A 21,931-nucleotide genomic window follows, 5' to 3' on the forward strand; every position below is an offset into this window, starting at 1 on the left:
TTTTGACGATTTCCGGAAGGGCGATTAAATTAAACCACAGAACAATATGACTGTGTTCTTTATTACTTCACGCGCAAGGCTAAACTGAAGATGCCTTGAGGAGTTTAAACATCCTAAGTGATACTTGAATCCGCCTTCCGCATATGGGAATCCTGCGGTTGAGGGGGGGGGGGGGGGGAATCTGCAAGAATCTAAATCCCATCCAGGGGGATTATCAATACTCCTGAACCAGCTTTACTATACTCTACAGAAACCTAAATTAAACACCAGCTTCTTAAATCACCGGCTAGAGCTGTTAAAGACCTTTCTAAGGTGTACACAAATTTAGGTAGAGACCGATATCGTTGCGGAGCTTAAAGCTGTATGTTGCTCTTGACGTAAATCATTTAAGCTTTACAATTTAACTTTCAACAATCGTGATATAAACTGCTCTCAAAATTATGCAGTGTCATTTCAGTATTTTCATATTAAAAGTTAGGTCAAGAGTCATTAATAAAATGAAACACAAAACAAGTCGTGGATTGAACTCCAAATAACGGAATGACATACTGAAAATACTAATATAACTTTGAGTAATTACGATTTAGTAGTGTCTTAAAACATTGCAGAGTCATGTCTTACGTCACTTTTTGCTATGATTGCCTGGGGGAATGGGCCATAACTCCCTGGGGATAAAAAGCACTGTCCTGAACTTTCCTAATATTGTCATGCAATAATTTGTCTAAGTTGGTTTTTCCGCTGAATTTTGACTCAAGAATTTTCGTTTCAACAAGATGAAACTGTACTTGGAAAGTTTTTTTTCTTTGCAATGTGCAGTTACGAATTCTTCGTGAAAAAGTCTCGAACACAGTATTTTCAATCCTCCTGTCTTATAAGGTCAAATTATACATTCCACCATGTCCAACGCTCCATATAAACTCAGGAATTACTTCCTGAAGGTATTGTTAAGAACCATTTACGTGCGAGGACATGAAGTACTTGCTTGATTTAGTTCTTTATACTTGAGAAATATCTTAAAGTGGAAAGTTCTCAAGCCAATATCTTATAATGCCCTACATTATCCTAAAGTCAACTGAGCTACAAATTAATATCGAATCATGTCTCATGTGAGATATTCTAATAAAAATCAGAAGACATTGCATCATTTTCAAATTATTTATAAAAATATAAGCCTCGGGAGCAAAACCTACACGTCAGCGGCGAAACGAGAATTTATTTTCCGCAATCTTAAATATGTAAGACCGTCATTGGCGTTTTCTAGTCGTTTGCTCCGGCTACATTGCTAACAGCGCACAAGATCCAAAAATTGTACTTTTGCTAAGAATTCGATGTCTTCATTCCTTAAGCTTCGAAAAATGTGGACCGCCAAATTCTTCGCTGTTACGTTAGTAATAACGGTTTTTATTCGGGACGCCGAATCTTGGAAGCCGCGTAGAAGAGGAGGCTCTCCACTACCTTGCAGTCCGCGTGCTTGTCAAGTCAGCTCTTGGTCAGCATGGAGTCCCTGCACCCATCTATGTGGGACAACTGGAACACAAACGAGGGCAAGAACAGTCGCCGTCACTGCGACCTGTGGAGGATCATGTCCACATTTGTCAGAGATTCGCTCGTACAACAGAGACAACTGTCAGAATCCAGGAACTCCCTCAAGAAACGGTTGTTCTTGTCCTCCGGGATATGTTGGAACGTGTTGTGAAATTGGTAAGTTGAAAAAAAAAAAAAATCCGCAAGCAAAACACACACAAAATCTCTTCACACATGTACACAGGTGTCTGTATTACGGTGTCTGCAAGGGGAGGTTCAAATGTATTGTTGTTGGCTTGTGTCTATGCCACGTTTTACTGCTGAATTTCAACTCTAGATTTTCCTGTTTCACAAACGCCGTTTTGTATATAAGCTTATATTCCAAAGCCGTCTTGGCACGAAAGGAATTTTTGGTTTCTGTATAATTAACATAATTAAAAACTGGGCATTAGATATAATCCATTTCAAGAGTTTTCATTGACTTAGCCTTCGTGGTATATGAACCATTATACCGAATTGCAGTGTAGACAAACATAAAGATATGAAACACAAAGCAAATTCTACGTAGCCTAAATGAGCCCTACAAGTCTTCGAAAATACTGCAACGAAAGACCACAAGTTTAGAAGGGCTTACTAATTTACAAAATTAACCATATAACCCGAAGAAATTGTGTAATTTTCACCGAGGAATTTTCCATTTAAATTTATATAAGCTTAAATTTATATTTGGCATAGTGAGACTATGCACATGGCAAATCAACGTTGAAACGATATCAAAACGCACCCCATGGGTATAAAAGGGAAATCCATCACTCTTTAGAAAATCTTCAGAAATCTTCGAAAAAGGATCACAAGTCATCGGAATAATTATGTTAAATTATCATCATCTAAAGTAACTTCTTATGCTGTATTTCTTGTTTTTTTGTTGTTGTTGTTTTGTTTTGTTTTTTTATTATTATTTTTGTAAATAGACTATTTTACAGCTGTCTGCTCAGTGACCTGGCCTTTGTATGGCAGCGAGGCTAGAGTTGACCTTGTTTTGATACAGATCTCACTGCTTTGCTGTGTAAAACAAGTTGTTCTGATGCTAACTAGGTGCATTTACATGACAAAAGCAGTGAGGTCTGCATCAAAACAAGGTCAACTCTAGCCTCGCTGCCATACAAAGGCCAGGTCACTGAGCAGACAACTGTAAAATGGTCTATTTGGCAAAAAAAAAAGGTTGGTTGTCGTTGCTTGTTGTTCAATTAGTTGTAGCGAGATCAACTCTCGAACCCAGGCCAACGCTCACGACACCACTTTCTACACACCACTTTGGTCTATTTTTCTTGCGCTGCGTGGCTTTGCACTGCACTGTAGTTGTACTCTCCATATCACCTTGGTTTGCCTTCAATAACCACCTTAAAAACCCAGGCTTTTGCCTTCTTATAGCCAGGGAAGAGGATATGCAACAACCGTAATACTAATTTTATTTAAAGCAAAAAGGGGAATATCGATTTCAAAACAAATAGCGAAAATGCCGGTTAATAGCAATATACTCGGAGTTTATGCTATCGCATCGAAGATACAACGTTTATATGGTGAGCACGAAATGTTATTATCTCTTTCCTGTGTTCACTTCCAGCACCCTCTCTATAACGCCCTCCCCCTTCACCCGCACAGAGGAGAATCAAAATAAATAGCGAAACTAGAAATTTATACCAATATACCTAAGTACGTATATGCTGTCGTATCGAAGATACAACGTTTATAAGAAGAGTACAGAGCTCTTGTTGTCTCCGTCTTGTGTTCACTTCTAGTACCCTCTCCGGTTGATGGCGGATGGTCAAACTGGTCGGATTGGAGCCCATGCCCTCCGTGTGTACATGCCCTCAGGAATCGCTCCAGGACATGTACAAATCCTGCGCCTGCGTTTGGTGGCCAGCAATGCAGCGGACCATCAGGCCAGATTACCTTTTGTCCTAAAATCTGTTCCGGTAAGTGTTTTATTTGAAAAACATTTATATGTAGGGAGTGGCTCAGTGATCAAGTTAAATTTGGCGATTTGACCATGCCGGCATGGGAAATCAATGTTGAGATGACATCAACAATCTGGAGTCGTTGCATTTACTGTGCACCTCACGGGTATACAAACACAGTTCCAGAAAATACTCTGAAACGTTTACATTACCCTTGGTCAGTCACTATAAATTGTTCAGAAATCTTCGAAAAGAGATCAAATTAAAAGTCACCTAAATTCTTTGAAAACATCTCTATTATTATGATGAACTGTTATTATCTAAAGTATCTACTTTTCAATTGATCAACGCCTACGACACCAGTGTCTACACAATCACCTTCCATTCCAAGCTCCCCTCTGCCGTGCAGCCCTCAAGCATGTCACGTCAGCTTCTGGTCAAGATGGAGTCCCTGCACTCATCAATGTGGGACAAATGGAACACAGACCAGAACGAGGACAAAAACAATCTTTGAGTCTTGTGGAGGATCATGTCCACATTTGTCAGAGATACGTTCGTGTAACAGAGATAACTGTCAGAACTCGGGAACTCCTACAAGCAGCGGTTGTTCTTGTCTACCGGGATATAATGGAACGTGTTGTGAAATTGGTAAGTTGAAGAGAAATTCCCACAGTCAAAACATCTATAAAATCTACATGGCCAGTTCTTATGTCGCAAGAATGCTGAAAAAGTCCAGTGATGGATTTAGAGAGTCTTGTTTTGTTCCTCAGTCTTCACACAGAAGGATACATCTGCAATAAAATATCAATCCATTTCTGGACTAGTTTTAAATGCTGAGAATGATCCAGAAATCTTGCTCCGGGCAAATGAAGTTGGACGACCACTTTAGGCTCAGCCACAGCAGAAGCGTAGCGCTCAAAAGTTAATTATGGGTTCTAGCACTAAAAATTTATTTAGAATTACTCTCTTATATCTAGCTCGTGTATTTTACTTATGCTGCGTGGCTTGGCACTGCACTACAGTTGCCCCTCATATCACATACCTCAGCTTGCCACCAATAACCACCTTAATTAATAATCTAGGCTTTTTTGCCTTCTAATAACCGGGGAAGATAATATTTAGAAACCATATTACTCGATAAAGCCAATAGAGGTCAATAGCAATATACCTATGCATATGATACCGTATCGAAGATTCTGAAGATACAACGTTTATATGAAGAAAAAAGAGATGCTATTGTCTCTGTCTTGTGTTCACTTCTAGTACCCTCTCCGGTTGATGGCGGATGGTCAGACTGGTCGGATTGGAGCCCATGCCCTCCGTGTGTACATGCCCTCAGGAACCGCTCCAGGACATGTACAAATCCTGCGCCTGCGTTTGGTGGCCAGCAGTGCAGCGGACCATCAGGCCATACTACCTTTTGTCCTAAAATCTGTTCCGGTAAGTACTTTAAAAAAAAAAAACACACACACTCATATGTAGGGAGTGGCTCAGTGATCAAGTTAAATTTGGCGATTTGACCATGCCGGCATGGGAAATCAATGCTGAGATGATATCAACGATCTGGAGTCGTTGCATTTACTGTGCACCTCACGGGTATACAAACACAATTCCAGAAAATACTCTGAAACGTTTACATTACCCTTGGTCAGTCACTATAAATTGTTCAGAAATCTTCGAAAAGAGATCAAATTAAAAGTCACCTAAATTCTTTGAAAACATCTCTATTATTATGATGAACTGTTATTATCTAAAGTATCTACTTTTCAATTGATCAACGCCTACGACACCAGTGTCTACACAATCACCTTCCATTCCAAGCTCCCCTCTGCCGTGCAGCCCTCAAGCATGTCACGTCAGCTTCTGGTCAAGATGGAGTCCCTGCACTCATCAATGTGGGACAAATGGAACACAGACCAGAACGAGGACAAAAACAATCTTTGAGTCTTGTGGAGGATCATGTCCACATTTGTCAGAGATACGTTCGTGTAACAGAGATAACTGTCAGAACTCGGGAACTCCTACAAGCAGCGGTTGTTCTTGTCTACCGGGATATAATGGAACGTGTTGTGAAATTGGTAAGTTGAAGAGAAATTCCCACAGTCAAAACATCTATAAAATCTACATGGCCAGTTCTTATGTCGCAAGAATGCTGAAAAAGTCCAGTGATGGATTTAGAGAGTCTTGTTTTGTTCCTCAGTCTTCACACAGAAGGATACATCTGCAATAAAATATCAATCCATTTCTGGACTAGTTTTAAATGCTGAGAATGATCCAGAAATCTTGCTCCGGGCAATTGAAGTTGTAGGATCACTTTAGGCTCAGCCACAGCAGAAGCGTAGCGCTCAAAAGTTAATTATGGGTTCTAGCACTAAAAATTTATTTAGAATTATTCTCTTATTTCTAGCTCGTGTATTTTACTTACGTTGTGTGGCTTAGCACTGCAGTTCAATTGTTCCCTCATATCACGTGCCTCAGCTTGCCACCAATGACCACCTTAATTAATAATCTAGGCTTTTTTGCATTCTAATGGCCAGGGAAGATAATATTAAGAAACCATATTACTCGATAGAGCCAATAGAGGTCAATAGCAATATACCTATGCATATGATACTGTATCGAACATGCTGAAGACACAACATTTATATGAGTAGCAAAGAGATGCTATTGTCTTTGTTTTATGTTCACTTCTTGTAGCCTCTCCAGTTGATGGCGGATGGTCAGACTGGTCGGATTGGAGCCCATGCCCTCCGTGTGTAGATGCCCTAAGAAACCGCTCCAGGACATGTACAAATCCTGCGCCTACGTTTGGTGGCCAGCAATGCAGCGGACACTCCAGCGAGATTACGTTTTGTCCTAAAAACTGTCCCGGTGAGAACCATTTTTTAGAGAAGTTTGTATGTAGGAACTAACTCAATAGTCAAGCCATTTCATTACCACGTTATCAGAAAACAATCAGAAATCTTCGGAGATTGTCGGAATTGTCTTTATTCGTACGTTTAGATTCACTCTTTCTCTTATCTTTAGCTATTGAGACGTCAATGCTTGAGCCCACACCTTCATCCACTGTTAAGGCAACGCAAACGCCCTCAAAACCAGTGACTGCACAGCCATCCCCTAATGGTCATTTCAGCTAAATATCTTTTTTTTATTATTATTATTTGTCCGGCTGCTGGTGTTGAGATATTTTCTCTCGATGAATTTTAGTATTAGTAGTGTAGGCCGTACTCTTCTAATACCTACTATGATCAAAGTGGTCCATTTTATGTTAGCCTCGTCTATAAGCATGGTCATTAGTAAAATTTACAGTTAAAATCTGCGAAAGTTTTAAACACATAAATAACGTTCTAGGGGGAAATAAGACCACATTTTATTATCGGTGTTTTAAGGGGACGCCTCAACGATGGTTATATGAGTAGAAACATGTACCAAGTATACTACCATATTTTGTTTTAGTTGTAACTGTTTTGTTTTTAGTTTTAGTTTACAAACGCTTTTGCGGCACTGTATGTATTTATGGTCATGCAAATGAAGCTAGTTGTTGTTGTTGTTGATGATGATGTTGTTGTTGTTGTTTTTGATGCTGTTGTTGTTGTTGTTGTTGTTGTTGTTGTTGTTGTTGTTGTGCCCAGTCATTGACTTGCAGATTCAATGAGCGGAAACCGAAATCCGTTAACTCTAATTTCATGATCACAGAGAGGTAAACAAACATGTTTGTTTAACTTTGCTTTCTTTTAAGTACCAGGATCTGGGAGTTGTACTTCGCTGATCACTTCCAACAGCAATGTGCAGTTTACCTCTTCTTCTAACAGCCAGGGACCTGGAAACCCAGTGCTTCATAGCAATGATGTGTGGTGTGCGGGTGTCGTAAACGCTAACCAATATCTCAAGGTTGATTTAGGTTAGTAACTGGTAGTACATGAACGACAAATACCAGTTTAGACCATATTCAGATCAAATGCCTTGTATTCAAGTAAGTCAGTCTAACAAAGTGACTTTACGAAGACTCAAAGGGAGTCACAAAATAATTATCCTGAATATTTGTCTCAATTACCATGATGCCGCTGACCTTTTTTGAGCCTAAGGAAGCATGTGTTATCTGTGCACGCTAGAGGCGATCAGACTTCATTTGGATAAAATGGCCGCCGCGTCAAGGGGGTTTCTTCAGCTGGTATGAAGACGCCTGTATAAAGAAAATGGACATTTTTCTCCTGTAATGGGCACGAACATTTTGGGCTGGTTTAAAATTAAAGTTGCTAACCAATAAATGAATGATTAAACGAGCGAACGAGTCAACGAACGAGGCAACGAACGAGGAGACGAAACAACGAACGTACGAATGCACGAACGAACGAGCGAACGGACGAACGACCGATTGCGAACTGGAACGAATTTGAACGAAAGAACGATTAAAATCGTAATGAACGAACGAAACAAACGACCGAACAGAAAATAGTATGTGCTATTTTATAAATATACTAACTCTTCACTGACACTCGTTTTCTTTGGTTAAAAGGTGCTGTCATGCTGGTAGAACAAGTCTCTGTACAGGGAAAAGCAGACTCTAACAAATCAGTCTCTGAATATTACATAAAAACCAGCACAGACAACATCAATTTTAATTTCGTTCTTGAAGGGTCACGTCGAAAGGTAAACCAATGTATTGCCGTTTACACCTTATTCCAAAATGGCCGCCATTTTAGTGTTCTTTTGTTTGTCTTCATAATTACCCCTTGTTGCCCCAACAACGGCTAATTTGCAAGCAAACAAAAGAACCCTAAAATGGTGGCCATCTTGGAATAAGGTGTATGAGTATGATACTCCCGGGGGACTCCCATTTGAAAAGGTTGGGGATTCTCGTCGTCTCACTTAGGGGTATAAATCAAGGGTTCTGGACTCACTTAGGATTTTCACGACGAAACAATACCATTTTTAAATGGTATTGTTGACAGCTTAAAAGCTGTCAAAGTGTCTTTTAGGATGCGCTAGAAGAAATTATCACAAAAAACGTTCTCATTTCCGTTTTTAGGCTCGATTTCCGCCGGTCTCTTAAGTCCAGTCTACAATCGCGCGCTCTTTTCCTGAACAGCGGGTGGTAATAGCGCCTATTCTGTTTTAAGTGTCGTTTGAAGTAGCGTGTATTAGGGTTCAAATAAAGCTGCCCAGTCTGTTCTCTTATAGGAATTTAATTCATTTTTTCGACGAGCATACCCAACCTTTTGATCTGAGAATCTCCCCCTTCCCCCCCTCCCCCCCCCCCCGCTTCCGCGATGATACCTTGTAATTATGACTATGGAGTTAGATGTTTCATTAATCTCTCATCTCATGAAGGACATTTGCACGTAAAAAGTCGCAAACAAAGCTAACCAGAATCGTGGGGTTCCTCAAACGACAATTGCAATTTGGTCAAAGCGCCAAAACTTCATTTTCTCGTCTTCACAAGGCACTGGGTTTAAACCGCCGCTAGAAGCTTCTAGAGTATGACGTTACTCTCTGGTCCCCTCGTTTAAGAAATAGCATAATGAAAGCTAATTAGGGACCCCAAAGTGCACCCCCTCGTTAACGTCTATAGATAAATAGTTAAAGGAGCTACGTCACGGTTTGCGCATATTAAAAAGTTTGGCCTCAATTTTTCAAGCTCGTCGTTTGTAATCCGTGTTAATCTTCTCCATCCTTAGCCATCCTTGTTCCTTTATAGTTTATCATTATCTCTTTGGTGTTTTCTATCTTATTAAACTGTTATTTTCAGGTTTCCTACCATTTAAAGATAATTTTGTATGTAGCCAAAATAACTCAAAATACCGTGACTGAGCACCTTTAAAAAGAACGCTTCAATTGAAAATGCGCGATTTGAAGAAGATAAGAAGATCGTCAGATTAAAAGTGCTCATTATGGACTTAAAGGACTTGCGGAATACTTTAAATTTTCAGAACGTTTCTCATAATAAACCAAGAAAAAGCCATTCACTCAAGTTAAAGCTGCCAAGAGCTAAACTTGTTTAGAACTAGCGAGAACGACAAACACTTCACAAAATTATACCCCTGTTTGGTAGCATGTAAAGCTGGTTAAGAAACTATCAGCTTTGAATTCCATGATTTTCCCCTCATAGGCTTCTGAAAGTATTGATTACAGCTGTAACATCAGTGCTCTTTGATTCTCTTTTCCAGGTATTTTTTGGCCCTTTCTTTGATGGTAATGCTGTAGTCACCACGAAATTCATCCTTCCTGTACAGGCTAGATATGTGTTGTTCAATCCACGAGAACCGTTGACTGTGTCCTCTAATCATCTATGTCTGCGAGTGGACATAGCAAGTTGTCAAAATGGTAAATGTTCACATTTAAACTTAATACAAAGAAAGAAATATAAAAGTGGGGAAGATCTAGAAAGCCTAAGTACAAAATGAAAGAAAAGAAACTTTACATTCAAATTTGTAAAGTAATGAAAAGCAGACGCCACTGCATAAAAGTACAAATTATCGTTCCCATTTCAGTTCTCGGATACTAGAGTTAAACCCACTAAGGGCCAGGCGTTACGACAAAGTTTTGATTTAAATCTCTTTCAATTTGAAATAACAACTATTTCTTCCGAGTTTTCAACGTTGGCTTGAAGGAGTTTATAAAATGTCTCTGTCTCGGTCGTTCCGTTTCATTACTCGTTATATTGCATCATGGGACAAGATATCCAGGAAGCCGTATCACGCATAGTTGCTTATTTTACTTTACAGCACGCAGTAAACACCGCAACCTCCATCAGGAGACATGAAGCATAACAAATATTGTGCGACCGTTAAATCATAGCTTAGCATTCCCAATTCGATATTTTTACAACCTTCAGCTGCCCATTTCGACATTGTATTCATATGATCTTGTATGGAGAAACAAGCTGTCGATCGATTTATCTTTCAGTATCACGACCCACATCGAGTCCAACGCCAAGTCTTGTTCCGCCCTTCAATACAACGAAATCCACGGCACTACCATCATTTACAGTGAAGCCAACTTCAGGTTTTACACCAGTAATGTCATCTTCAGTCGTGTCAACAGTGACTATTCCTCCTCATGTACAAAGGTAAGCGGAAATAAGTTGAACTCTTCGTGATTGCAATCTTTTGTACAAAAATAAGTTTGACCTTTGAAATGATTACTTGGTAGGTTTTACTGACCAATAGAGAGACAGACCGATTGCCTTATTTTTAACTAATCAAGGAGTACTGAGACGACTGATCGTCAATCAATCTCTTGATTAACTGATCAGTTGATCAGTATAGTCCATAGCTATTTGTTTACTTCTGCTATACATGGTAAACGGTGCGATAACTGAATTATCTACCTTTGCAGGATACTTGTTAGTCTACTTGGATCTCTCACCCGAATCATACAGAGAGTAAATATTTCATTCCACATTTAATGACCTGTAATTATCATATATCACAGAAGATTGAAACGATTTGGTAGACAGTACTTATTACTGGTTGAAGTGGTGATTTGAAAGTCGAGCCGTCTGAGTATAGTAAAATGATTTCTGCCTTTGTTTTTTAGTTTCAAGCACTCCTCGGAGGGTCACTTTCTCCTGCAGATCTCGATAACTTTCAAAGTGAGTAAACACTTATTGCTCGAGTTATGCATCCCACTTTGAAGAAAAAAACATCAACTGGGAGGTCTCGTCTTGACGTACGTACGTGCCAGAAAATGTGCACAACTGACATCGCTTCGGAATAAACAATAATTTTTCCATGATAACCGTCGTGGATATAATAATCTGTGTCTCACTTGTAGTTTGTGAGCTTTATCTTTTAACACCAGTCACAAAGGGAAAAAAATCGAGCTTGTTTTTATTTCGTTGTTCGGTTTGTTCGCAGACGAAACGATGCAGATTTTACGACAAGCTGAGAGTCAATTACAAGCTCCTAGTACTTCCAGACCAAGCAACATTGAAATGGCGAAGAGAGCGATACCGGAATTTCTAAATCCACAGGATCTGGTACAATTGCTGGAAAACATTCAGCAAAGATTGTTGGGCTGAGCTCTTGCTATCAGAAAATCGCAAATCAAATTCATCTTAAAATTGCTCTTTCGTAAAAGAGAAGACGTATGTTTCAACCTTCGTTTTGAATTTCCGTAGATGTTGCAAACGAAATGTAGTGACTTTAATTCTGCATGATATTCCCCCGCCACTAAAAGCTCTTAGTAGTTAAATAAAAATAGATATTGATTATCATTTAGTCGCTGGTTTCGTTGTTTTTTTGACTCACAATAAGCGAAATTATAAATTTATCGGAAACATCCAGACCCCTCATGCAGCACAGGAAAATGTTACTAGAGCAAATAGCATAATATGAATATTTATGGCGATGTTATGCTGAAGCTGCAATAAAAGCTCGTTGCGCAACCTGTTAAAGCATGATAAATTTTGGTTGCCGTGTTTGTTATACTTTTCCCAGTCGTATCATTAGATGAAGGATTTGATGTGCCCCATACCCGAGCAACCATTGTAAATTCACATCAGGCTTTCACCAACTCTAAACAACTTCAAGTAGGACCTGAGAACAAGTGCGTGTTTGGGTCATTTTTGTGTGCATTCAGGAATTGCAGAAGTTTAAATCAAGACCGTGTTCATATTTGGTCTCCGGGTATCACTGTAGCAACAGTGTTTCGTAATGTTAAAAATTTGGACCCAGTCCCTGACACCACCCTTACAAGTGCCTTTTTTCAAGATGATGAAATATAGCGCAAGGTTAGAGGATGTGGGACTGGACACTAGAACCTCTTTCATTTCCAATACTTTTGAAGTTTAAACTAAAAATAATTTTTAAATCAATGTTAACGAACAACAAACAGTAAGATATGAAAATACTGCTCAGCAGCTTTCATGAGAATGACTTCTTATAGACTTTGAAGGGCAAAAGCAATTTCAATGAAATCATTAACTTAAGAAGTGACCATTTAGATTGGGATCATTTAACTTTGTTACCATTATACCATGTCTATTTGGCAGCATCCCCAATCGCTACCGTTAGCCCTTTTGAGTTAGTGAACGTTAACTAGTTAAGGGTCGTTTGGAGCATGATTAAAGCACATTAGCTCATATTGAGTATTTAAAAAGCACGGAAAATGTGCACACATTTTCATGTGGTATACAAAACTAAAGATATCACTCAAAGTAACTTTAAAAGAATCTTGGCTGACGCAAATCTTCATAACCTGCTTGACTCGCTGTTGTCTTTTGTACCCCCGCTACACTCGACCTGTGTGTTGTTCGTCTGTACAGCTGGTTTACACAGGTTATTTTCAGCCATAGGAACATAATACTCAGGAGAAGAAAAGCTGTTCTCTCCTTGCTGCTTTTCTCCTGCTTTATCCGCCATGGGTTGATAATATTCCGCTGAAGAAGTCGCACCTTTTGTTTCCGGAGCTGACTTAGGTTCTCCTGCCACCGGTTCGTAGTACTTGGGTGATAAAGGGCCAGATTGGTTTGGTGTTTTTGTTTTCGACCCCTCCATCTCCATTGGAACGTAATATTTTGGCGCGAAATTGCTATCGTTAAACACGTCATTGCCCAAGCCACCTTCCATTGGTTGGTAATATTCTTTTCCAGGCCTTCCTGTCGTCATAGTCGACGCGGTATTGCCTGGTGGCACATTCGTGTCATTAACAAGCTCGAGATATTCTGGAATGGGCTTGCCCGGGTTATCATAATTGGGGCCATTGTCCAAGGACCTAAAATCTAACTTCTCGTACAGCCCGCTTTCGTTGAGGTCCTGCTCGGCATCAAGCGGTTCGTAATTAGCGACTCCCGCTGTGGACGGGTCCAGGGTTTGGTACTGGGGGATGGGTGGGAGAGTGGGATGTCTCCTTAGCCCCTTTACTCCCTTGGCCCCTGAGGGAGCCGTGCGAGGTTGTGATGGATTACCTTGGGTGTCTTCCGAGATATCATTATAAGTTTCCTCACTGGTCTCTACAAAAAGAAGAACATGGCTTATTTGAGCATTGTACAAGAACAAATCTATGTAGACTCTACACTTGCGCAAATGATCGTGTTTTCTCGTGTTTGCATCAGTCAGTCAGTAACATATATTTAAAAATACCTATGTGGTCCTCATTTAAACTCACGGCAAGATTATGGGGATGTCTACTCACCTTGATCCCTTCTCGACTTTTTAAGTCGTTTATAACAAACGATGACAACAATGATTGCAACAATTAAAAGAACACCAAGCACAGCCGACAAAATAATCCACAACGACTCGTCTGAATCTTCTTCTCTCCGTGAACTTGGACCCACATTAGTGGGTGAGTCTGCAAAAAAAAGCAACTCTAAAAAACCGATTGGCAGGAGATGGCGCGCAGTGACGCTTCTGCGAAAAACTGAAACAACCCATTTACTAATGACGTTAGTATCAGATTTTCTTTTAAAAAGAGTGAGCTAATGTTTGAAAAGACAGCTGCATAAATCTTAAAAGATGCGGAGATGTACGCTGAAAAATAATAAAACTGATAATTAACTAGAGGCAATATAGTAACTAGTAAGTGCTATCTCTCGTCTCGTTTCTCGTGAGGCACATCTCGTTTCACTCATCTCGCGTCCCTGGCTGCGGTTTGTAACATTGCAAGAAGCATTTTCCGCAATAGTTCAGTCGACACAACACACAAAAACATGTTTGCGCAATATTGCTGACGCAACTAACAAGTTTTTAAATTTCAAATCTTCACAGAACTAGAACAGCAGCGTAAGCTGGATCGAATAATTTAGAACAGTAACCTTATCTGTTAAGCATTTTTGCTCTCTGGGGGCAAACGAAAAAAAAATCGTCGGATCTTCGTCTTTGGGTCAGAGATTTGCACAGTTAGAAGGCAAAAATAGCTGATAATTGCACTACGAAGTTTTGGCAACTTCATCTTTTTTTTTTTTTTTTTTTGACACACCCACCTTCAACATGAACTCTAGTAGAAGTCACGCTCATTCCCTGATTATTTTCAGCGACACACTGGAACACAGCTTCATGCCAGCTATCCACATTTATTAGCTTGAGAATGTTCCTCTGTAATTTTACTCTTGAGCTGCAAAGGAACAACATTTTGGCTTGTTTTAAAGATATACATGACTTTCTTTCCCGTTTGAAGGACTAAAATCCTGAAAATAGTAGCTAAATTATGGAGCAGAACCACAGAAGAATAGTTACAACTCAAATTAATGGTGATTTGAACAGGTTGTACTGTTACCATGGTATCCTTTTATGTCATGAAGAAGACAGCATGTCACATCTTTGTTAAACAACGAGGCATTTGTGTGATAACACTATAGTAGCATCACTTATTTAAGAGTGATGGTATTGATCTGTCAGGGTCAACTGCTGAAAAGTGCTACAGAGTGTTACCAGCCACCTTAACGTTAGTTACCGTTATTGAACTTACTCTGAATCATCAATTTCCCATCCATTTCTAAACCACCGGTAGAGCAAGGGTGGTGTACCGCTCGCAACGCACCTCAGTGAGGTTGTTTGTGATCTCGCTCCTGAGGTATCCGATGGCAATTCCACCTCCCATTCGGGTGAAGCTAAAATTTAAGAAGAAAGACATCATCGTAATCATAGTTAGTGGAGGGGTCCCCTCCACTAACTATGTCGTAATGAAACTGAGAAAATCGCGCCTTATACGCCTGGAAGCATTTGTGATCCATCTGCGTGATTTTTGTTGCATTCACTTGCATCATGTTTGCGTGACAAACCTGCGTGACTGCGAAGTTATTTACTTGCGTGATTTACGCATGCAGAGGGTTGTCTGAGGTTTAATAAATTAAAGTTTTTAATAAATTGAAGTTATGGGCTTAAAATTACCGTGTTACCACGGTAAACTTTCCTCGTTTCCAATGGTAACGATATCGTTGCCTGCAATTTCGCGTGCTTTGCTGCCAAGGCCGACAGAATGCCACTAGAAACGGAGCCAGATCCCGCGACAACAATACAAGTTGAACGTTAAAACCTGGTCACCAAACTTTCGTCGTGCCATACTCAACTGATAATCATATAGTATTTTTAAGACATTTCTTTTCAAACCTTTTACGGTTAGATATGTCGACGCTGAGGCCTGATCGAAGATTCCAGAGGTTGGGTGAGCTGTACAAGTGTAATTTCCTTGGTGTTCCTGTGTCACATCCTTGATAATCAGTAGCCTGTTATGATGGTCTGCTGGGAGGTAATAGCCGTCCTCTCCATCTACAATCTTTTCTCCATCTTTTCTCCATATTATGTACGGTGTGGGCCTTGGGAGAACAAGTGCCATATATCACATACCGAATCCTACGGAAATCGAACCCATCTGTTTGCACGCTCATTCCCAATCTCGCCCCCCCCCCTCCCCCCCCCCTTCTTTTCCAACAAAAAATGATACAATACCGAGAATAAGAACACGGTATTTTACATTACATACTCTAGATTTCTCTCCATGCTTTTATGGGATATGAGGACAGATATAAATTTTGATGTGTTTCCTCACTTCGAATTTATACTATACCCGCTTGCCTTTAAAAGCGGCGAGGCTAAATCAAGCCATTCATGTATTACGTAAGGTTGAAAATAAATGGAATGGAAATAAATCATTTCCTTCTACCCACAGCACAACAACTTGAAACATTGAAGTATTCTTACTTTGCCACACCGAGACAATACAGCTTCTTCTGATATCCTTCTCTAGCTTCTTCTTGTGGCTTCGGTGAGAAGTAAATCGATGGTGCCGTGAATCCCGTGAATTCTGTTCAACAGCAAACACAATGTGACGGTTAAAATCACTATACACACCACAGCCCATACATCAACTAAATTTGTATTGTTACGGAGGATAAACTTTCCAATAAGTCAGTTGAAACTCCGCTAAGTTAAACGAAAACCCCATGCGAGCAGATAATTAATCATGGTCCCCCAGCCACATACAGTTGAACTTCCGCTTACGGACACTTCCTCTGAGAAGACATCTCTGGCAAAGCGAACAGTTCATTGTGGTCCTAGCCACAAACAGTCAAACTTCCGCTAAGGAACACTTCCCTAGACAGATATCTCTCGTATGGTGGACAATTCGTCATGGTCCCCCAGCCAAATACACGCAGTCAAGCTTGCGCTTACGGACACCTTCCCTAAACAGACACCTCTCGTATGGCCAAACAGTTCGTCATGGACTGGACCCACCCACATTCAATCGAACTTCCGCAAATGGACACCTTTCCCTAGACGGACACCTCTCTTGAGAGGACACTCAGTCATTGTCCCAGCATCATACAAACACTATTATTAATTCCCATAAATGGCTCAGGTAGACAATAGTCTGATCCCATAGGTGTCCGATTACAGAAGTTTGCGAAATCCAATTTTCTCAGTAAATGTAATACAGTACATACATACATACATACATACATACATACATACATACATACATACATACATACTTTATTTGCAACTCCCCAAGAGGGCTTTTCAGTTACAAAAGGAATAAAAAAGATAAAAATACGTCAATTAAAATGAATAAACAAAATGGGAAAGGAGTCTAAAATTAATTACAGTATTAAAGATTTAAAAATTTACAAAGTTTAAAATTGAATATTAAGAATTTAGTAGGTAGGAGACTACGTTTGTCGCAATTACTTAATTTCTCTTTAGATTTAGAGATAGAGAAGTGTCAAAATTGTCAATTGAGGCAACTATTTTTAAAATGTCATGCCACAATCTACTAATAATTTCTTTTCGTTTTCTTTACCATTTACAAAATAATCTTCAAATCGAGGAAAACACGAAAATAACAGTTTACTAAGGTAGAAATTAAAGAGGGAATAACAAATCAACAAGGCATAAGAATGGTAGAGTCTGGGGACAACGGAGAAGGGTTAAGAACGACGAAGTACCAAGCTTGGGCTAATTTCCGTGAACTTGCTCCCTTAAATCTCGAACTCTTACCGTTTCCCTGCTGCTTGAAACTGACTTTGTGAGAATGCTTTTTCCCTGAGCCTAAAACCATCTCGCACAGTATTCCTCCCATTAAATTCACTTTGAAAACATCCTGTTTTGTCAGAAACATAATCACAAGTGTCCCATCTAACGTGACTGCCACGCGTTCGTTTTCGAGAAGAGGACGAAATGAGCTGGGATCCCCGGCAGAATTGTACCCGCCCCACCGATACGTGACACCGAAGCTCGGTTCGTGCTTCGGACACGGTATTTCAACGGGCCTTCCTAGAGTGACTGGAGCGATTTTGTCATTTGCGTATATAAAGTCTCCTGCAACTGAAAGATAAATGATTACAAGTTAGTATAAAAATCAAAGAAATCAATATTCACTCTGAAGTGGTGCCACTAACCAAAAGAAGCATCAATAACCGGTAAGGTTATCTAATTTCGCATGATAGCCCCTGTGATTTAACTCTGATCTACAGTCACATCCACCGACTTTATTTGACACTTTTTGGGAAAGACAGTTTAATCTTATCTGTTTTAACTCGAGGCATAGTTTTTCATGGATGATCAAGTTCTTTATAGTTGAGAAAAACTGCCTCTTCTTGAGACTGAAGATAAAGGATTTAAACGGATCATAAAGACCTTCAAAGTCCAATTGTACCAGAAAAATGTGCCATAGAAAGGTTTTTAAAACATTTGGGAATAAAGTGAATGGGAGAAGTGGATGTAAACGTCCATTGAAGTTAAAAGCTAAGATTTGTGGCCGTCCGAAGCCTGCTTCCCTCAGTTGAAAAGGTTGAGCCAATTCGCCAACAAACTGCCAGCGCCTTTTTCTGGTGTCTGAAGCATGAAGTGGCTAGAAGGATTGCTACTCCACCTCCCCTACCTCCTCCCCTGGATAAGATGCTTGGTTACTCCCCGACCGATATTCTGTCAGGTTACCCAACTATTCTCGGCTATCCGTTTTTCTCATGGATAGACAAAGGTAATGGGAGAAGTAAAAGTGTTTTGTTGTCAAAGGAAAACATAGAGGACCCAATTAATTTTGTTGTAGTTCCACGGTGTCCGATAGGCCATTTCGGAGTTGCCTTTTGCCTCTATGTCAAAACGAGTTAAAAACCATTCATATGGAAATATCTTCCGCCTACATGTTCAATTTCATGAAAATCAAACTCATTTTCATATGAAAGATTTTGTACGAGGACTCGTTTTCAAACAGAGGCACAAGGTAACTCGGATATGGCCTATCAATTTGTCCAAAGAGCAATACAGGAGCTTGACCAGGCTCCAAATAAGACCACTGGAATCCGGCATGACTCCCAAGCGGAACGATACAAACTCAGTTATGTTTAAAAGAAAAGTTTCCTGAAGTTAAGATTATTATTACGACGATGACAGACTTAAGGGCTACGAAGACAAAACTTACCCGAAACAACAACCTTTAGCTTTCTACTGAAATCCTCTCCAAAATCGTTTTTCACGAAACATTGGTAGTCCCCATTATTCTTGGAACTGAGCAATGTCCCTTCTAAGGTTCCGGACTTCAGCAATCGATACTGCTCCCCGTATTTAATGTCCTGGCCATTATGTTGCCATTTGTACTCCAAGGGACTGGTACCGGATGCTTTGCAAGGAAGGTTGAACCCTGACAAGACATCTCCAGGCTGGTCTAAATTATCATACTGGAAATCCGTAATGAGAGGCGGATCACCTAAAAACAATTTTGAAACGTTATTCAGTTTTTTTAAGTTTCGATAGGCCGTTACCGAAAGTAAATGGTACCACATGAAAGTACTGTTCAGTAGCTTTAATTTATATGGTGTCAAGCTGGATTTTGACCCACGCGCAGAATTAAAAGTTAGAACCACCTTGTACCGCGTAATATATAAACAGTGCCACATGAAAGTACTACTCAATAGCTTTCATTTGAATGGTCAGACACTCGGGTTTCATCCCCAGACTTCAAAGTTAAGAAGTAAACAGTACCACATGAAAGTACTGCTCAATAGCTTTTATTTGAATGGTCACACACTAGGGTTACGTTTCACCCGCAGACTTTTAAAAAGGTTGGAACCACCTTGTACAGCCCAATAGACAATACCACATGAAAGTGCTGCTCAATAGCTTTTATTTGAATGGTCACACACTAGAGTTTCGTCTACAGACTTGAAAGTTAGAACCACCTTGTACAGCATAACAAACAGTACCACGTGAAAGTAGTGCTCAGTAGCTTTTATTTGAATGGTCACACAATAGAGTTTCATGCACAGACTTGAAAGTTAGAACCACCTTGTACAGCATAACAAACAGTACCACGTGAAAGTAGTGCTCAGTAGCTTTCATTTGAATGGTCACACGCTAGAGTTTCATGCACAGACTTGAAAGTTAGAACCACTTTGTACAGCATAACAAACAGTACTGATTAGAGGTTTTCATTTGATCGAATGGTCAAGTTTAGGAGTGAAAAACTTCGCCCCACTTACCTGATAAGATGTTGTGGACCTCCTGAACAAAACAAATCCAAGTGAACCATCGCCGTAACATCGTTCAAATAAATGTAGCAATTCCTGCAGTAATATCGAATTACAAAAGTTATCAATGGAGAACATTGCTCTTATTCTCAATAGCTGACCATTTCGAGTCGCAAATCATGAGCTATCGAGATACAAACGCGAGCTTTGCTACTGCAAAATTATGATAATTTAGGTTAAATTTAGTACTTGAAAATAGCTTAGGCTCGATTACCAGCCACTGTAGATCGGACTCGAGAGAACGGCAGAAAATGAGCCTAAAGTAGCTTTGATAAGTAAAATTCGTTCATACTGCGCGATCCATCGTGCGTGATCCACGCGCGCAATCGACGTAATTTGCAGTTCGGTGTACGGGCTCAACGATGCGAAGACGTATTCAATATTGGGTTACTTACATAAAAACATCATGAAACATCATGAAACATTAGTTCAAAATCATTACGGGGAACTAAAGCATAATTTTGCAAAATTGGATTTGACGTGCAAAAAAATTTAGTGACTACAGTGTAGTATCTCTGTTTTCGGCGTTGAATGGTTCGAGAGCGACCGATTCTGGGCCAACCGTGAAACAATCGTTTTTTTAAATCCCCGAGGATTTCATCTGTTTGTGCTGATCTAAACTTGAAACTGCACAGCAAAAATTCGCTACACAGAAAACGAAGGCAGCAAAACTCCGCAATATACAACTATTGGATTTCAAAACGCTCCAAACCAAGATTATTTAGAAGTTACTGTAATAATAGTAATAGTGGCAGTCACGGCTTCACTGATCTTCCATCTATCTGTCCTAAAATCAATTCGGCATTATCTGACTTAAGATATAAATTATGATTCTGTTGATATATATATTTTAAAATGAAAATGCATATATATATATAGTCAAATGACACGCTTACCACATTTAAATCCTTAACACTTGGACATAAGACATGGCATGTTTTGATAGCATGAGTCAAGAATCTTACCCAGCTGTTTTGTTCCGTGGCTACCGGATTCACGTCGAATGTTATCAACTTTCTGGCAGACACATCGAACAATAACAAGTAAAGAACCTTCTAGGATTAAGAACCCTTGTTAGCCACCACGTCGGGCGAAAACTGCTCACTGCTTACATGTACTTACCACGCTTCGCTTCTGTCGTCATTTTCGTTACATTTTAAAGAATCTCGACACTGTTATAAATGATTAATTGCTTTTTTCTTTTTTTAAACATTGACGAGAATGACGGATTGGAGAAAAGTGTGAAATTGTTTGAATGTCAGGAAACTGACTGAATGATAAAAGGCTATTTGACTACGAAGCTTAAAACAATTTACATAGTGTTTGTTGATTTTAAAACAACACCAACTCACGGGAAAATTACTGGCCCGAATGCGAATAAAATTTAATCGTCATGAGTTCCTGTTCTTTGCGTCTAAAAGTTAAGAAATGATACCTCAGTTTTAAAAACGAGTTGGCGTTTTTTGGTGGCAAAGGATGCTCGCAGTTTTTGTCAGAAAACGCGTTGATGTATTCGGAATTCACAAAACAAAATTAAGGCAGAGCGGCACCATGGAGTCGGAGTAAACATGCGTGCCGTTTTAACCCCTGTGCTTAGCGCTATTTGGCTTAGAATAGAGAAGAATAAAAAACTTACCTTATAGGTTGAAATTCTTCAGAAGTGAGATCTCGCTGAGCAAAGGAATATAAAGCAAATGTTCTTTTGAGCTGTAGTAACGTTTTCAGGCTTAGGTCAACTGTAATATGTCAAACATGACCGCTTATTATGCAACGGGACAATAGAAATGATTCGATTGTTCAGAGCATAAGCTCCGAGATGAGGGAACACAAAAGAATTAACATAATAAAGAAAGCGTAATGCCTAAATTTAACCACGTGCTTTGGCACTGAATCCTAGCTACGCATTATCAAACTTTTAAGAGGTACTCGGTTCACTTCTTTAAATGCAAAGACATTTATTTAAGGGCAGTGCTCGCTAAAG

General features: G+C 39.7%; 2 protein-coding genes across 4 annotated transcripts; one reads left to right on the forward strand and one right to left on the reverse strand.

Moving 5' to 3' along the window:
• The first annotated feature begins 1,328 nt into the window (after positions 1-1,328).
• LOC145502237 (uncharacterized) lies at positions 1,329-11,505 on the forward strand. Its single transcript, XM_081481490.1, has 15 exons — positions 1,329-1,701; positions 3,324-3,500; positions 3,846-4,130; positions 4,746-4,922; positions 5,304-5,560; positions 6,180-6,234; positions 6,510-6,605; positions 7,222-7,383; positions 7,999-8,132; positions 8,814-8,824; positions 9,592-9,806; positions 10,389-10,551; positions 10,821-10,866; positions 11,022-11,076; positions 11,342-11,505. Exons 1-15 carry the CDS (start codon positions 1,329-1,331, stop codon positions 11,503-11,505), a joined length of 2,370 nt encoding a protein of 789 aa, XP_081337616.1.
• On the reverse strand, positions 11,417-21,668 carry LOC145502845 (fibronectin type III domain-containing protein-like). Of its 3 annotated transcripts, none has more exons than XM_081482239.1 (10): positions 21,587-21,668; positions 19,903-19,986; positions 18,846-19,130; positions 17,423-17,749; positions 16,127-16,229; positions 15,536-15,741; positions 14,895-15,036; positions 14,410-14,540; positions 13,620-13,778; positions 11,417-13,437 (listed from the first exon to the last, which is right to left on the reverse strand). In XM_081482239.1, the coding sequence occupies exons 2-10, from the start codon at positions 19,961-19,963 to the stop codon at positions 12,677-12,679; spliced, it is 2,175 nt and encodes a 724-aa protein (XP_081338365.1). In that variant the 5' UTR covers positions 19,964-19,986; positions 21,587-21,668; the 3' UTR covers positions 11,417-12,676. The 3 variants fall into 3 exon arrangements, with proteins under 3 accessions (XP_081338365.1, XP_081338366.1, XP_081338364.1); XM_081482240.1 differs by lacking the exon at positions 21,587-21,668 and adding an exon at positions 20,847-21,044; XM_081482238.1 differs by lacking the exons at positions 19,903-19,986; positions 21,587-21,668 and having other exon boundaries at positions 18,846-19,652.
• Between the last annotated feature and the right edge of the window lie 263 nt (positions 21,669-21,931).

This window comes from Orbicella franksi, chromosome 11 (assembly GCF_964199315.1).
Source record: "Orbicella franksi chromosome 11, jaOrbFran1.1, whole genome shotgun sequence".
NCBI classification, from domain to species: domain Eukaryota; kingdom Metazoa; phylum Cnidaria; class Anthozoa; order Scleractinia; family Merulinidae; genus Orbicella; species Orbicella franksi.

What these genes read in the sequence shown, in the direction of transcription:
- LOC145502237 (XM_081481490.1), top strand. Translation starts at nt 1,329, where the DNA reads ATGTCTTCATTCCTTAAGCTTCGAAAAATGTGGACCGCCAAATTCTTC. An exon ending in ATATCTCAAGGTTGATTTAG is followed by an intron (nt 7,384 to 7,998) that starts GTTAGTAACTGG and finishes TTTGGTTAAAAG; the next exon opens with GTGCTGTCATGCTGGTAGAA. An exon ending in TCACCCGAATCATACAGAGA is followed by an intron (nt 10,867 to 11,021) that starts GTAAATATTTCA and finishes TTTGTTTTTTAG; the next exon opens with TTTCAAGCACTCCTCGGAGG.
- LOC145502845 (XM_081482238.1), bottom strand. Translation starts at nt 19,320, where the DNA reads ATGTGGCACTGTTTATATATTACGCGGTACAAGGTGGTTCTAACTTTT. An exon ending in TGGGAAATTGATGATTCAGA is followed by an intron (nt 14,541 to 14,894) that starts GTAAGTTCAATA and finishes GTTCCTTTGCAG; the next exon opens with CTCAAGAGTAAAATTACAGA. An exon ending in TACTAGAGTTCATGTTGAAG is followed by an intron (nt 13,779 to 14,409) that starts GTGGGTGTGTCA and finishes TTTTTTTTGCAG; the next exon opens with ACTCACCCACTAATGTGGGT.